At 44.3% G+C, this 16,196-nt stretch overlaps 3 protein-coding genes and 1 long non-coding RNA gene across 4 annotated transcripts; all 4 read right to left on the bottom strand.

The window, feature by feature from the left end:
• Positions 1–113: 113 nt before the first annotated feature.
• On the bottom strand, positions 114–918 carry LOC117861559 (uncharacterized). Its single transcript, XM_034745129.2, has one exon. The coding sequence runs from the start codon at positions 683–685 to the stop codon at positions 320–322; it is 366 nt and encodes a 121-aa protein (XP_034601020.1). The 5' UTR covers positions 686–918; the 3' UTR covers positions 114–319.
• A 1,010-nt stretch (positions 919–1,928) lies between these two features.
• On the bottom strand, positions 1,929–2,614 carry LOC117859633 (ferredoxin). The gene has a single exon (XM_034742795.2). The coding sequence runs from the start codon at positions 2,515–2,517 to the stop codon at positions 2,098–2,100; it is 420 nt and encodes a 139-aa protein (XP_034598686.1). The 5' UTR covers positions 2,518–2,614; the 3' UTR covers positions 1,929–2,097.
• Positions 2,615–6,011: 3,397 nt separating this feature from the next.
• LOC117861535 (ferredoxin) lies at positions 6,012–6,787 on the bottom strand. Its single transcript, XM_034745108.2, has one exon. It carries the CDS (start codon positions 6,687–6,689, stop codon positions 6,276–6,278), a length of 414 nt encoding a protein of 137 aa, XP_034600999.1. The 5' UTR covers positions 6,690–6,787; the 3' UTR covers positions 6,012–6,275.
• A 6,492-nt stretch (positions 6,788–13,279) lies between these two features.
• On the bottom strand, positions 13,280–14,569 carry LOC117861602 (uncharacterized). Its single transcript, XR_011898518.1, has 2 exons — positions 13,609–14,569; positions 13,280–13,495 (listed from the first exon to the last, which is right to left on the bottom strand). It is a non-coding gene; the product is annotated as an uncharacterized lncRNA (long non-coding RNA).
• Between the last annotated feature and the right edge of the window lie 1,627 nt (positions 14,570–16,196).

The following is a 16,196-nucleotide window of genomic DNA, read 5'->3' as shown; positions in this document are numbered from 1 at the left end:
GCCTCATTGCTTGGGTAGATTCGATACAGATATGAGCACAGGTAGAGAAAAAGTAATACATTTCTATGAAACAAAGCAAATCCAAACTACCACACATGCTAGGACACAAAGGGAGTAATAAAAATTTGAGACACCTCAACACAAAAGTGTTTATTTTAAATAAGAGAAAACAGAGTGTTGGTGACAAGAAAACGCATGCAGCAGAGACGACGACACAACAGCCGCCGGCGGCCTTATTTTCTTCATAATACAGGAGATGGAAAGATGCTAGTAGCTACTACTAACAGTCATACTGCATGCTAAGCTATTGACCAATAACTTAGGCCTGGCGTCCGAGGCGACGTCCACCGGCGGCCATCCCCTGCCGCCCCTGCGACGGCGGCGGAGCAGGGTTGTTGCCGTTGTTGGCGGCCTCCGCCACGCCCCGGGCGCTCGTGGCCAGGTCCACGGGCTCCGACTCCGCGATGACCCTGCTGCTCCCACGGCCATCGTCGTCTTCCTGCTGCTGCTGCTGCTGCTGCGAGGGGGCGGGGGCGAAGAGGTCGACGGGCTGAGAGTCGGCGATCTTGCCGGCCTCCAGCGGGGTGCCGTTGTGGAAGCCGGTCCGCAGCATCTCGTCGTCGCCGGCCACCTTGGTCCGCGCCGTCCCGTGCTTCATCAGCATATCACGCTCCCTCTGCGCCATCGTCGTCGATAATCGATCGGATCACCGACACGCAGCACTGCACGGAAGCTAGTAGTAATGGGATATGGTTACAGCAAGTCTGATCGGTGATGTTGAGTGTTGACGACGACTGGTTACGACGTTCTTGGATCGCGTATTTAAAGTTGGAGCGGCGAAGGCTCGCGTCGAGGACACCTCACTGTCCTTGCGGCGGCGACGTGGCTCGCCACCGCACTGCATGCCCTCGTGTTGCGCTGTGCACCTGCCATGCTTCCTCTCTTGCATGCTTTATACGTGCAGCTAAGGCAGCTACTTTCCAGAGCTGTGTAGAGGATCCGGATTTTCGTTTTCTTTCTAATCCCTAGCTAGCTACCAGATTGCCGTCCATCCAAGTTAAATGATATCCAATCCAAGTATCCAACTATCCAAGGATGATGACAATGTTGCTCTTACGAAGAAACACAAACTCGAAAAGGAGCACCGTTCCCTTTTTTTAAAAAAAAATCAACAAGCCACGTTAAACAAAGTCCAACGAGAGCCCATGGGCCGTAACATTCGTATGTGGGCTTCTAAGTACACAATACCCTTGTTTGGGAGTTTGCATACAAGACCACCAAACAAGCTATGAAGTTAATTACTGGACAACAGTTGTCCCTACATGGGAGAGCGAGGAAACTGGAGGGTGCTCGGTACAGAGACCTTTAGAAGAAAACAACAATGTCAAAGTGTTCTCGAACGGAGGTAGTAACTTCTTCAACGAGAAATGGAAATTGTTGGATAGTTGATGTCAATGTACTTAAGGTCTCAGCAGCCACAATATGAGTTTCTTACCACTCGAGCGTATAGGTGTCCGGGCCGTATGTATATGATGATTTATTACTTGGATAAAAAGACTAAATGAGAGAAATGGACTCAAGAATAAAAAGAATGGGATTTGTGGATAATTGATGGCAATGAACTCAAGATCTAAGCAGCCACAATCTCAGTGTCTTACCACTCGGGCATGTAGGTGCCTTGTTTATGTATTCGATTTAATCCCTCCATTCTCCTTTTGATATAGTCCTATTTCATCTTAGCACAATGATCAGGAAAGATAATCCTGCTTATCATCCATTTAACCATGCCATTAGTTATTCATCGTACATAAACGAGCGATTCATTAAGGTTCAGACTTCTTGATAACCACGTAGCAAATCTCACGTGGAGTATTAATTTCTTGGACAAAATGCTAAGCGAGATAAACCATCATACATTAGCTCAACACTTGCAAACCAAATAGCTACTGTATTGCATGCAAGAAAAACGAAATGCATCATAGTACATAGAGTAGGACGTCTCTCCATGGTTGAAGTCTACAACGCTTATTGAGTAATTGCACTAGCACGCACGATGTATTAAGCAAGCATAGCATTAGGAGCACGTAGGCATATACATTAGACGATGAGTTCCTCCTCCTTGTGGGTCTCGATGACGACGTCGGAGGTGGGGTAGGCGGCGCAGGTGAGCACCCACCCGGCGGCGACCTGGTCGTCGTCGAGGAAGCTCTGGTCGGACTGGTCGATGCTGCCGGAGACGAGCTTGCCGGCGCAGGAGGAGCAGGAGCCGGCGCGGCACGAGTAGGGCAGCTCGATCCCTTCCTCCTCGGCGTGGTCGAGGATGTAGACGTCGTCGGGCACCTGGAGCTCCACCTCGCCGTCGGGAGTGATGAGCTTGACGTTGTAGGTCGCCTGCGCGCGCAGCCTGGCTCCGCGGGGAGCCTTGGCCGGCAGCGGGACGGTGGACGGCGCCGGCGCCGGGGCCGCGCGGAGGGCGAAGCAGGCAGGCGCGCGGAGGCTGCTGAGCACGGTGGCCATTGCGGACTTGCGGCGTGTGTAGTGAAGGGAGAGCTTGGAGCTGGAGGAGTTGGAGCTATTAGCAGAGGCGAGCAGCAGCTAATGATGATAGCTTATAGGTAGCTAAAAGCGAGATGAGGTGAAATGAAGGGTCGGGGTGGGTGTAGCGTGAAGGGGAGGGCGGGAGGCTTATCTTCTTGGCGGGACCAGGACGACATCCGTGGGGGAAATCAACTACTCGAAAGTCGAAATACAGCAGGGCCACACGCTAGACTCCAAACGTCATCGAGAATTCTCCGACCATGAAATTCACTAGTAAAAATATAACTTCTCCCCACTGATCACATTTGAATCCGGTACTAATGTTAAAATTTGCCAGAGGTCCTTTTGTACCGAGTAGGGTTCCCAACTGGTACTAAAGTACCCTTTTAGTGGTTGGAAACCCCACCCAATACTAAAGCCCCGTCTGCCGCCGGCCCTCCCCCACTCACACCGCGTCTGCATTATCTCCTCATCCAGTACACTTCTCCTTCTCTTCTCTCATACTCCCTCTCCTCTTCCTATCCTCTACTCTCCTCCCTCACACTCCCTCTCCCAGATCTGCCTCTCCTCCGCTCGCCCCTCACCGACGATGAGGAGTGGCGGCGTCGGGCCGGGGCGGCTGCGACGACGCAGGAGGGGCGCGGCAGCGGGAGCAGTGGGGTGGAGCAGGGAGCGGAGAGGAGGCGGTGATGGGAGAGTGCAGCAGAGGAGGGGGAGGAGGAGGTGGAGGCGGAGGGGGCTGGCGGCGGGCGGAGGGAGGCCGGGACCGGCGGGGGAGGGGGGGTTCTTCTTTTTCAATTTTTTAACACCCTCTAGTACAAGTTATCTCAATCGGTACTAGAGGATCCCCCTCGAGTACAGGATTGCTACCAGTTGCAGAATCGGTACTAGAGGGGGGTTGGGAACCGACAATAGAGGTTATTTTTTATAGTGATTACTCAAAATAGTGACAGAGAAAGTAGTATTCATTGTATTCTCACGTACTCCCTCCGTTTATTTTTATAAGGCGTGATATGGCATGGCACGTACTCCCAAATTACACTTTGACCATTAATTTATCTTATATTATATTGTTTATGATTATAAACTTATAATCATTGGAGAATACATTTGATTGCAAATCCAACCATTTCAAATTTATACCATAAAAATAAAAAAATATTGGTTAAATTATTGGTCAAAGATAGCAAACTTTTACATTTGATATGCGCATACGCCTTATATACAAACATGAACGGAAGGAGTAGAAAATAGACTGTGTGCGCCAGTCACTGCCCATTGGTTGGTTGAGCGTGGCATGTGGAGGCCACGGCCTCGATCCAGGGCATATGCTTCTTTCGGTCCTTAGCAGTTGGCGGTATCATGTGGTTCTCGTCAATTTTTGTGTATCTGGCCAGAGATCTAAAATTACACGTAATTTTACATGTATGAAAAATTAGTCAGTTCGCTGGTTAGCTTTCCATGCCAACCATGGATCTCTTTTCTCTTTTCTTTTCTTTCTCTTCTTTTCTTCTCTCCCTGGTGATGAGTGATGGGTGGGTGGGTGGTCAGCAAAAACTAGCGAGCCTGCTGCAAAAACTATGGCATGGAAAGCTAACCATCGATATAGTATCAGTATAAAAACTAGTGCCTGCTCCGTTAGATTAGGTGGAAAACTCTAGTCAGTTCGCTACTGAACTACGGATTGATAAACTTTAGATGGAATACTCTAAGGAAAAAGTTACGATAATCCGTGCGCTTGTGATTCACAAATTGATGCGCTAACTGCCGCCAACAAGCTTTTCCGGTGCTGTTGCCAGGGATCGGCAACTCGAACCCTAGGGTGAGACTAACTCTAATTTTTCTATTGCATATCCTGTTTTTCTTGTTTGCGTCCTTAAAAGCAAGTAAATACTAGACGTCATATAATCGAACATGGACTTTCAAGTCTCAATTCACTCCGATAAAATGATAACAACATCGAGCTCAACTCTTTAGCAGTAGGTGATAACTTGTTAGTGGCCCAGCATCTGTTATTGAGTCCACACCAATGAACACAATTGCTTATAAGCAAGTGGTACATAATCTGAGATGGGCTTAGCAAGTGGTAAAACCATGGTGTTGGGATATGAGGATGTCCAGTTAACAGAGGTGAAAAACTAATCAAGTTGCTCAAGTAAAGGATCTTGCTGCATGTTGCTCCTGGTAAAAGTCCTTCACTTAATTGGTAATTCAATGAGGCCCAGCTGCCCAATGACGTCATTAAATAGCAAGGTATCCAGAAAATTACCACCCAATTTGTTCATGTCATCCAGAGATATGTAGAAATTGAAATCCCCTAGGAAGATCCAATTATCCTCGGCCTGGTAAGACAAGGGGTGGAGGAAGGTTGTGAGCGTGATACTAAAGGGTGCTTGTGTTGGTGTGTGTGTGTGGGGGAGGATGGGGATAGTGTCGCATCTCAAATGAGCTAGTCCTCTCATTTGACAACCTCAGCCATCATATTTGGATCCAGTGATTGCTTTCTTTTCTATCTCCTCTCAATCTGCATTTTATCTTCCTTGTAACTTCTCAGTTCTCATGACATTCTCCCATAACCAGCACTTCTCAGTTCTCACAACATTTCCCCATGACTAGCACCTCCCGTTGGGCATCTCCTCCCAACCAGCCTAACGGTATCCCTCATTGTCCCACCTTCCAGCGTGCTGTCTGCAGTCGCTACTAGCTTAGGCTAGGTTGCAGCCCTAATTGAGCTTTCTTTAAAGACCAGGGGACTACCTCCAAAACACTATATTCCAAAGGAAATTCACCGTGTTGTATGTCAATTGAATCTTGCTTCACTTCCAGGAGATTGAGATACGAGAAGTATTGTCAAATTAATCCATTTTGAATAGGGTTCGACGAATAGTGACATGAAGGGGGACTATGCACATGGTAGGGGCAAAGGAACTCACAAGCTTTGATATGAGGTAGGGTTCGACGAATAGTGACATGGAGGGGGACTATGCACCTGGTAGGGGTAAAGGAACTCTCAAGCTTTGAGATGAGGTAGGCTAAGGCAAGAGGCGGAGAGAGGGTGCGAGGGGTGCTTGCGATTGTGTGGTGTGTGGGAGGATGGGGGTTGGCACATGTTGAGGAAGTTTTGTATACATGTTATAATTTGTTGGTTTGGGCCTTAGGTTTCTATCCAAGAGCAACAAAAAATTTTGAACAAACATTTCAAAAATAAATTAAATTTGAGTAACTCTGTCACACACATATATCCCCGTTGATCTTGGTGGTCACGATAAACTAGCTAGCCAAGTCCACACATGCTTTCTTTTGAATCATTTTATAGCATGGCATAACAAATAGCATCAGATTCAGACGACTACTCAAGCTGCATTTCCGTAGCACGTTTAGTCAGGTACATACGTACACACACACACACACACATATATATAGTATATATATGTATATATATATAGTATATATATGTATTGGTTGTACAAAAATAAAGAGGAAAAACGTTATTAATTACTTGAGCGAAGCCTATCATGCATCCGCAGTAAAAATGAATGATACAGAGACCAGCAATAAGCAGAGTAACAAACGATGGAGAAGCTGCTGATGCCGATGCTTAATTGCAAGGTCTCATGGTGACACTGACATGCATGATACAAGAAAGGGAATTGTCCGGCGTCGTCAAACTCGATCTCTTGCAAGAGCAAGACAGATACTAGATATAGCAAGCGCGTAGCAGGTAGTGATCGAGCTTCTTAGATGAGCTCCTCCTCCTTGTGCGTCTCGATGACGACGTCGGAGGTGGGGTAGGCGTGGCAGGTGAGCACCCACCCGGCGGCGACCTGGCCGTCGTCGAGGAAGCTCTGGTCGGACTGGTCGACGGAGCCTGAGACGACCTTGCCGGCGCAGGAGGAGCAGGAGCCGGCGCGGCACGAGTAGGGCAGGTCGATCCCATCCTCCTCGGCCTGGTCGAGGATGTAGACGTCGTCGGGCACCTGGAGCTCCACCTCGCCGTCGGGGGTGATGAGCTTGACGTTGTAGGTGGCCTGCGCGCGCAGCCTGGCGCCGCGGGCGACCTTGGCCGGCAGCGCGACGGTGGCCGGCGCCGGCGCCGGGGCGGCGCGGACGGAGAAAGCCGGCGCGCGGAGGCTGCTGAGGGCGGTGGCCATTATTGTGCTTTGTGGTTGCTAGGTAGCTGCAGCAGCTGAAGCAATGGAAGAATCGGCCACACACACCTAGGGATTAGGGAAGGAATGAAGGAGCAATGGAGGGGCGGGTGGCCGGCCAGCGATTTATCGATAGAGAGGAAGGAGGGGGTGGGGTGCCACGTGGCGGGCGGCGAGTGGGCGGCTTATCTGCGGCGGGATCGCCGGAGCAAGGAGGTTCACACGCTGCTCATCGTCATCGATGGGCGTGTGGAGGCCACGCATACAGATCGAGCAAGAACATGTTGGTGCTCTGAGCTAGAACAGTGCAATGTGCTACTGTCCACACATTTGGCTGTGGTTGGTTTTTGGCCGGATTGAGGTTTTAAGGTCACGGGATCACTGCGATGCAGAGGCCACTAGCTTGCTTGCGCCTTCGATGGGTGGTTTGTGGCCATCATGGTTGGCAGAGTTCTTTGATTGTGAACACACATCTAATTAAGTGCTATCTATCACACCAATCATCCTAACTTGTTTCTTCTAAACACATTAATTACAGATGTAGAGACACATATACATGTACGCACATACAGCTTCATTATCACATATTGGCATGTCAAGTCTTGTGATTGAAAAGGCCACGCTTGCCACATTCCTAAAATAAACTCAGTAAAATGCAAGTAAATCTGCTAAGCCTAGAATTTAGAATAGAATTTAGCGGCAGTTGGTTAGACTCATTGTGGTGGAACCTACCTATCCGGATTCGATCCGTTGACTAGGCACAGGCGTTCGTATTTTCTTGAATTTAGGAAGAAATTGATACTATACTTTCAGGGCTACGTGCTTGTCGATAGTGAGTTGTTAGTCTATCCGAGGTGCTCATAAGGGTAGGAGTACATGTGTATATATGTAGAGGTAAGTATGTGTGCGTGTATGTGAGCATTTGCATCTGTACTTTACGATTCGAATTTTTTTTTATAGTCCAGCACGCTGAGGGGTGTTTCAACTCAAATTTGATGTTTATTACGATGTTGGGCTGGGGAAACGTGCTGCTTTCCTTTTGTGGGCTTTTAGTACTGGCATCGGCGGCGGCGCGTGAATGTCTAATTATTCAAAAAATTAGACATCACATCCCAAATGATAGCCCAGCCCAGTACGTGCCTACCCGGCCTGTCAGTTTGAAGCCAAGCACGTATGCAGTATGAACGTGCTGGATGCCATTCCTGTCTGCTGCTGTTTGCTGCTGGTTCAGGTTGGAGGTTGTTGGTCAATGAAAATGAGAGACAACGCGGAGAAGAAATCAACAACGCGTTATGCATTCGATGGATGCATGTCGTCGTTCTTGTAATTAACATTGTTTGACTTGATATAATTTTTGTAGCTTTTTTAATAATGAATAGTACGAAGAGGAGCTTCGGTCCAAATTTATTACAGAACGTAGCACACTGCTACTTGTCGGGAGGAGCTTCAGTCCAAATTTATTACATAACGTAGCACACTGCTACTTATCACAACAGGTTCAGACAAATGTAAACCACTCAAAAAATCAGTTGTTAAATTGAAGGACTATCCATTGGAACTAAAAAACGCAGTGCTGCCATTTCCAAAGAACAACATGCCATTCACTGGAACTAAAGAAACGCAGTGCTGCCATTTCCAAAGAACGGCATGCCGAAACAACGGATTCTTGGTCATTCTCACTTTGCTGCAACTCGGGACCAATACGTTCCCCTGAATAGTACATGAAAAAAAGTTTTCGGTCAGCATTTATAAAAATCATCTAGCCAACCATATCGCCCAGGATAAAGCTGCACTGCCCGTATAAATAATGATTTGGCTTGTATCCACTTGTTTAGCCCATTGGTTAAACATATTGCTTATATTCATCGGTGGAGATAAGACAAATACCATGTGAACAGCACGCCAGAGAAGTTTGGCATAATGACACTTGAAGAAAACATGGTCGATGGACTCCACTGAACTACAAAAGCTACAATGTTTGTTCCATTCCAATTTCTCCGAGCAAGGTTATCTTTTGTTAAAATAACACCATTATTTAGATACCACATGAAGATCTTAAATCTTTAAAGGTATTATCATATGCCAAATTTCATATGTGACTTTAATCCCATTACTGACGAGATGTTTATACATAGAATGTACAGTGAATGAGCCATTTTTATGAAGGGACCAATGAAAAGTATCTCTCCCTTCGCATAGGTTGACATGTATAATTTTACCCACCAGGTTGTACCATTCTAGTAGCTTAATCCCCACTAGTGATCTCCTGAAGGAAATATTTAGTGGTGTAGCATAGAAGACATCAGCTACTGTAGCGTGTTTCTTTCACACTATATGGTACAAGTTAGGATATTGAGACTTTAACGTTCTATTTCCTAACCATTATCCTTCCAAATCTAACCATTATCTTCCCAAATCTGGTTTGTGCCCCAGGCATAACCTCAAAGTGCCCCAAATTGAGGAAGTCCTCTTTGACGCCCATTAAACCCATCCAAAACTGTGAATCACCCGGTTTCTTATATACCTGGCCTAGAGGTTTATTCCTAAGGTATTTCTTCCTTAGTAAATCCTGTCAAATTCCCTCCTCATTACAAAGTTTAAACAACCACTTACTTAATAGACATCTGTTTTGTGTCTCTAAGTTCATTATCCCCAGGCCTTGATCCTTCAGGTGACATAGTAAGTCCCATTTCGCTACTCTATATTTTTTCCCGTGCTGATCGTTCTGCCAAAAGAACCTTAACCTGAAGTGCTCTATACTTTTAGGACTTCCTTAGGGACCTCAAAAAATGACAGCATGAACGTAGGTAAGCTAGTTAATACAGAGTTAATCAGCACTAATCGTCCCCCAACCGAGAACATCTTTCCTTTCCATCCACTAAGTCTTTTTTCAAATCTACCTTCAATAGTCCTCCAATCAAGCTGGCTCAAGATCAAGTGAAGTCTTTGTCGGTGTTTTATACCCGTCAACCTACCGAGGGGTATCCCGAGGTAGTAGATTGGTTTGTGGGGGATCGTCGGACCTGGAACTCGGAGGTAAAAGCGAGGACACAAGACACAGATTTATACAGGTTCAGGCTGCCAGAGTAGCGTAATACCCTACGTCCTGTTTGGGGTGTTGTATATTGCGCCCTGCGCTTGGGTGTTGTTTGGTGTTGAGGATTTGGTCCTCTGTTGAGGTTCTCTGAGGTCTTCGCCTACTGATCTAGGCACTCCTACCCTCCTTTATATACTTAGGGGTGGGATTACTAGTCGGTTACAAGGTAGGAGTCCTAGTAGGATTACAAGGTATGAGTCCTAGTAGGATTATAGAGGAATCCTAGTAGGAGTCCATCTTTTTCCTTCCTTGCTGGTACTTAGGATCTATCCTTGACAGTCTTGATAGAGGAGTGGTTGAAGCATTGAATCCACCTCAACGTGGATTAGGGGTGACCGGCAAGTTATCAACACCACGGGATAAATTCGTCTCTTGTCTTCAGTTATTTCTTTGCTCAATTTTCATATTGCAATTTACTTTGAGGAATTACATTCCTAAAGATTGAATTGTATCTTGTCACCCTAAGTTGCAAACCATCACCTAGCTTTTGAAAGAGTATAAATATAATTTCTCATGTGTTACTAATTAAATTTATTTAGTGTTGTCGTCTATTCACCCCCTCGTATCCTAGATTCTACAAACGACCAATTATTAAAAAAGTCAAAACAACTTAAAATTTGGAATAATTTGGAGCGAACGAGAGATCAAAACCGATGTCACATCTACAAAGTAGCTTGTCACCATCCAAGTAGTGCTTGCTTTCTATGCGGTTAATTACGACGGCACGCAGAGATAGATATTTGTTTCTAAATTGATCGAAAGATACCATCACCGCCGATTATTAGAAGGTCTTAGTTGGATTAATAATGAGTCTGTGTCTGTTTCATGAGTTTTCACGGATACCTAGTCCAACAACTCGATCAAGCTGCATGCGCAGCTGTCAAGCCCAGGACAGATCAATCCAGTGATCGATCGATCGACGCATCAGATAGATCAATCATCATGCATATGGATGGATGGATGCCTTCCTCGTCAGGATACTTCGTTTTCAGTTTGCCATCTGTCGTGTTGCTTTTCAGACAGCAGTTGCATGTATCTTGTAATTTGCTACTACTACCTCTCGATCGTGTTGCTTCTCTACCATCATGTTCCCTCATCCACAAGCAAAATGGTCGATGACTAGGTTGTTTCTTTCATACATATTAAAGGACGAAGCCAAGATAAAAATGTTACTCCCTTCCTCCATAAATATATACATAAATATATACGAAGGTTAGAACAAAATAGTAGTTAGTTATACTTAATAACAACCACCGAAAATCTTTTATTCAATTACAAAAGTAGAGGAAAAAGCGCAAGGCATTTTCACTTTCCCCCAAATCCACTCAATTATATATGTTGGCCTGGCCTGCACAAGAAATAAAACACATATTGGCCTGCTTTAAGTAATTTCTTGGCTGTAGCTTTGTTTCCACGCACATGTCTTGTGCTCTACTACATCGTTTAGTTAATCATACAAGATAGCGTGTACGCATACAGAGTATATATTAATCTGGTGTCTTTCTCTTCAGACATGTCCGTATATATTTTACTATATGGTAGTACGACAGCAATAACATACTAATACTATATCGATGCATGGTTAGCTCCTGACTTGAGACAGTAGCAACTGATTATGCATTAAAAAGAGTCTAATTTAATAAAGAAACAGAGAGAGAGAGAGAGAGCAAACAACGGAGAACTTTCCCGAGAACAGATTAACAATCTTTTGTACGTGACGTGAAGATTGCTCCAACAAAGATGGAAATGGTCTCAGTCAAACCATGCACGCTCTCTATTTTTTTTAAATTGTTATTATATTTTAGTGACATCCAGTCATGCTTCGGGTACACATTGTCTAGCTCCTCTCTAATTACAGTTATTAGCTTCGATAGAATCCAGATTTATTTAACTAGGGTTAACTTTTAGAAATGAAAATGGTAAAAATGTTGGGGCCAGAAAATTTATTATCTGCATTTTAAATGGTGACAAAAATGTATGCGCCGATTCTCAGAAGGAAATACGACGGGAGTATATGTTATGCCACCGAAGCATATATCTATTCCAAGGAATATTCCTGCCCATCTTAGTGGTCATCACTTGATAAACTGATAATGATGATCTCCAATGAAATAAGGGTTAATTAAGCACTTAAGATCGAATTAGGTCCATATATATTCGTACTTGTTGTATTGGATTTAATCATTTTTGCTTTGCTTATAAGCAAGTCAATTCGTTCTTGCCTTTTTCTTTTCTCTCCTTGTCCTGGACTCGTTGTCAGGGGATCACATATATGCATGGCTGATCTTCAGTCTCAGGAGATGCTGATGTGTCCAGTGTGCTCGCTCATTCTTTAGACCATCCAAGACAATTGTCCGTCTCTAGAAAGGAGAACCTACCGTTTCTACTGTTCCCTTGGGCTATTAATGTTAGGCAATTCTTTATACTCCCTTCGTTCTAGTCGTTTTAGTATTTTTAGTTTCATCTAGATATATGGGATGTTTGGGGCTAAATTTTAGCCGCTATCACATCGGATGTTTGACACTAATTAGGAGTACTAAACATAGACTAATTACAAAACTAATTGCACAACCTCTAGGCTAAATCGCGAGACGAATCTATTAAGCCTAATTAGTCCATGATTTGATAACATGGTGCTACAAATATGGTGCTACAGTAACCATTCGCTAATGATGGATTAATTAGGCTTAATAGATTCGTCTCGCGATTTAGCCTAGGGGTCCTGCTATTAGTTTTGTAATTAGCTCATGTTTAGTCTTCCTAATTAGCATCCAAACATCCGATGTGACAGGGCTAAAGTTTAGCCCCTGTTTCCCAAACACCCCCATAGTATATGTCTAGGTGCATAATAGTATCTATGAATCTAGAAAAGTTAAAACGACCTACAATTTGTAACGGAGGGAGTAGTAAAAGTCAATCTCTGTATTACTTTCTGATAACGATTAGTCTAATTATATGCATTTACTATATTCTTATTTATCTGAAGTGTATTTAATTTCTTAGCAATTCATAGTATATTGTAATTGAGCTTATCATATTTACCATACCACCTTTTTTTTTGTAAGATTATGTTGATTTACGTTGCCACAGACATTGGAAATACTACCATGCATTTTATATTTGCTTTGCTGGGTTACGGAGCTACTTGATTGTCATCATCCCGATAAGTATGTCCGCTGATAAGAGATGACGTTACGAGTGAACAGACCTTTGCTGTGGAAGCGAAAGATACTCTTGCTTTTGCTGTATTATTGTGCTTTGAGTATGGTTTTGTCACGCAAGACTCGCTGATTGTTTGTGGTGTCTTGCTGATCAATCCCACGTTGACATGCTGCATATCATGCAAATCATGAAGCGACTCGAATCTCATTTCTCGGAATTCAAGCCTACACACCTCCGTGATAATTTCAGAAAAACTATCACGTGCGAATTCCTATCTCAGATAGTACAAATTCATACCAACACAGAAATATAGAATAGCAACAGAGTCACAGTATCATAAATATCAAGTACATTACTTCGGCACATACCAGTATAAGTCCATCAAGAATGAATCATGAATGAATCATGAAAGGTAAAACATCTACACAGCGGAAATATGAGCTATAGCGAGCATCATCTCCAGAGGCGACTTGATCGAGGGACCATCCCTAGTTTTCCCATCCGTCATTATCAAAGTTGTAGTCGGGCTCTGACCCTGAAATGCCACCATCTACCCGAGAAGCGGGTAGGCCATGTCAACTCCCAATAGCAGAAAGCCAAGGAATTGGGGAATAATACTATATGCATGCAACAGCAGTAGTCAAGGATGCATCAAAGCAATACCATCTCCGAGGTCAACACCTCACATCAAGGAAGTCATCATAAATCACTAGATCCTTCACCCAACAATCCAGCACCCAAACACACTAGGCAATGTGAGAGCTTCCACCCTCCACATCTCAACGGCAAATGCAGTCTATCTTAAAAAGGAAGGTAGAAGTATAATATAAGTCTAGTCAGAAGCAACGGTAGTCAACAGTACTATCCATAACCAGTGCACACGGACTATAACTATAGATTTATACACTTTATAGAGGTTGTACACTGTACCTGCACGGATGGAGCCTGAACGGTAGCGTCCAAACCCCACCTAACGGCCGGAGCCCTAATAAGTGGATAGTACTCTCATGTTTCCTCGAGTCTGGAACCATCCTCAACTGCAGGGCATGCCATCACCAGTTGAGGATCTCGAAGCTATGAAACCTACCAACGCCGGGGTGCAGTCTGGTAAGAGCATGTCAACGCCTCGAACTCTTTACACTGATCCTCCAATCCGCCTACAGGCTGAGCATCAAACGGAGATGGGTGGAGCGGCGTCGCTCGAGGCGAGCGCAGCTGTGGGCGCGCGCGCACATGGCAAGGGGAAAAGGGCTTCTGGAAGCCTCCCTTGCCTCGGTCGGGCCTGCTGACGGGAGATGTGGCCGTGGGTACGGCGTGCTGCTGGGTGCTCATGTGGCGTGTTGCTGGGCAAGGAAAGAACGGGGGAGGGAGAGAGCGGCCGGGCGCAAAGGAAAAAGCAGAGGAGCAGCGGTGTCCGTGCAGGGAGGAAGAAAAAGGAACAGGGCGAGAAAGAGACGGTCAGGTGGGGCCTTCTCATCAGCGACTAAGGGGCGCTCGTGTGCAAAGTTAGTCATACTAGGTTTTTATAATTAAGTTAGTTTTAGTTTGTATTTTGAGTTAGATTCAAAGTACAAACACACCTTTGAGAACCAAATAAAATCCAAATCACTCGTGCAAGCATGTTTTAAATTTAAATGCACAAATTTAATTACTAACTTTCAAATTTAGGGAAAGAAATGAGGGTTGACTTTAAGTTTGACCATGTAATTATATGAAACACACATTTAAACAAAAAAATTTAAATTTTTGCAAAAACTGGCACAATTAATAACACTCAATTTGTAAGGATACTACATATCAACTCTGCATGGGTGTAGTATAATTCCTGCATTATATATGTCAAATGATATGATGGTGCCTATCCAGTAGCATAGTAGTATTACTCATTCCAATCCTAAATATACTAAATATATGACGTTTATGATAAATAAATTACTTTCATATTCATAGAGCGATCAATTGTTCGTCAAAAGGATTGTCCTAGCGAAACAAAACACACGATATATATTTATGAACCGAGGAAGTATTAGTTTGTGTGATTCTAATCGTGGTGAAGTAATGCATGGAGAGAGATGCAACAAGACGAGAATACGATCGATTGGTTGGGGACACGTTGGGCAGGCAACATCACAGGACGATGCATGATTGGAGTAGCGCGATGCTAAGCTGGTAGGGGTGTGACTTAAGTGGATAAAGTTAGATTAGTCATATTTGGTAATAATATATAGGCTTTGCATTGCTTGATATACGAGCCGTCGTGTGCGTGTGTGGTTATTTTATTTTTTTGCTGGTGATTTCTTATATATGTTGCTTGATATACGTACGCTACAGCATATACATGCATGATTGTTTGCTTTTGCTTGCTGGTTTGTTCCAAGAGGGCAATCTATGACTGCTACTAAGCCTCTTCGTGAGAGACGGGACGTTGTAAACTTGACGTCACCAACAAAGGGAGGGTTAGATCGAGAAACATGGACAGATGGCGACACAATCTATTTTTTTCCTTACTTTGACAGCTGTAGAAAATCTCAGGCCATGCATCCTTAGCTTCTTGAAAAGAAAACGGAGATAATTACGAGTTGTCAACCATAACACATGCATGAGGCATGAACGAGAGTACTGGTTTTGAATTAGTCACTGATAGGTTTTTTTCCTAGCATCATTAAATACATATTAGAAACGGAGAAAAAGGACCCATTTATTATTTGTAAATAGGTCACAAACACAGCCTGCTCGGAACTGCACATTTGGCTACGCTGGCAGCCGCGCGCAGTTGTAGTTGCAGCTGCAGCCGCTAAAGGCTATTCCGAGCAGGCTAGACTTTGAAATGTCAACCGTCTCATGGGTTGAATAAAATGACAATACGAGGATTAGCATGTTTGGTTGGTCCTATCACCTTTTGATGTATTTGTGAGATGTTAGAAACGTGTATATGTAGGGAAAATCATACCATTTTTGTTATTTTGTTTGTGTGAAACGGATGATGTACTATTGCGATACTATAAGGGCTTGTTTGGCTGCCGGGGCTAAATTTTAGCACATGTCACCTTGGATGTTTGGATACTAATTAGGAGTATTAAATATATATTAATTATAAAACTAATTGCACAGATGGAGGCTAATTTGTGAAACGAATCTATTAAGCCTAATTAGTCCATGATTTGACAATGTGGTGCTACAGTAACCATTTGCTAATGATGAATTAATTAGGCTTAATAGATTCGTCTCGCGAATTAGCCCAGGGTTTCTGC

This window comes from Setaria viridis, chromosome 6 (assembly GCF_005286985.2).
Source record: "Setaria viridis chromosome 6, Setaria_viridis_v4.0, whole genome shotgun sequence".
Classification (NCBI taxonomy): domain Eukaryota; kingdom Viridiplantae; phylum Streptophyta; class Magnoliopsida; order Poales; family Poaceae; genus Setaria; species Setaria viridis.
Note: the sequence above shows the minus strand (reverse complement) of the source record. Positions and strands in the feature narration are given on the sequence as shown.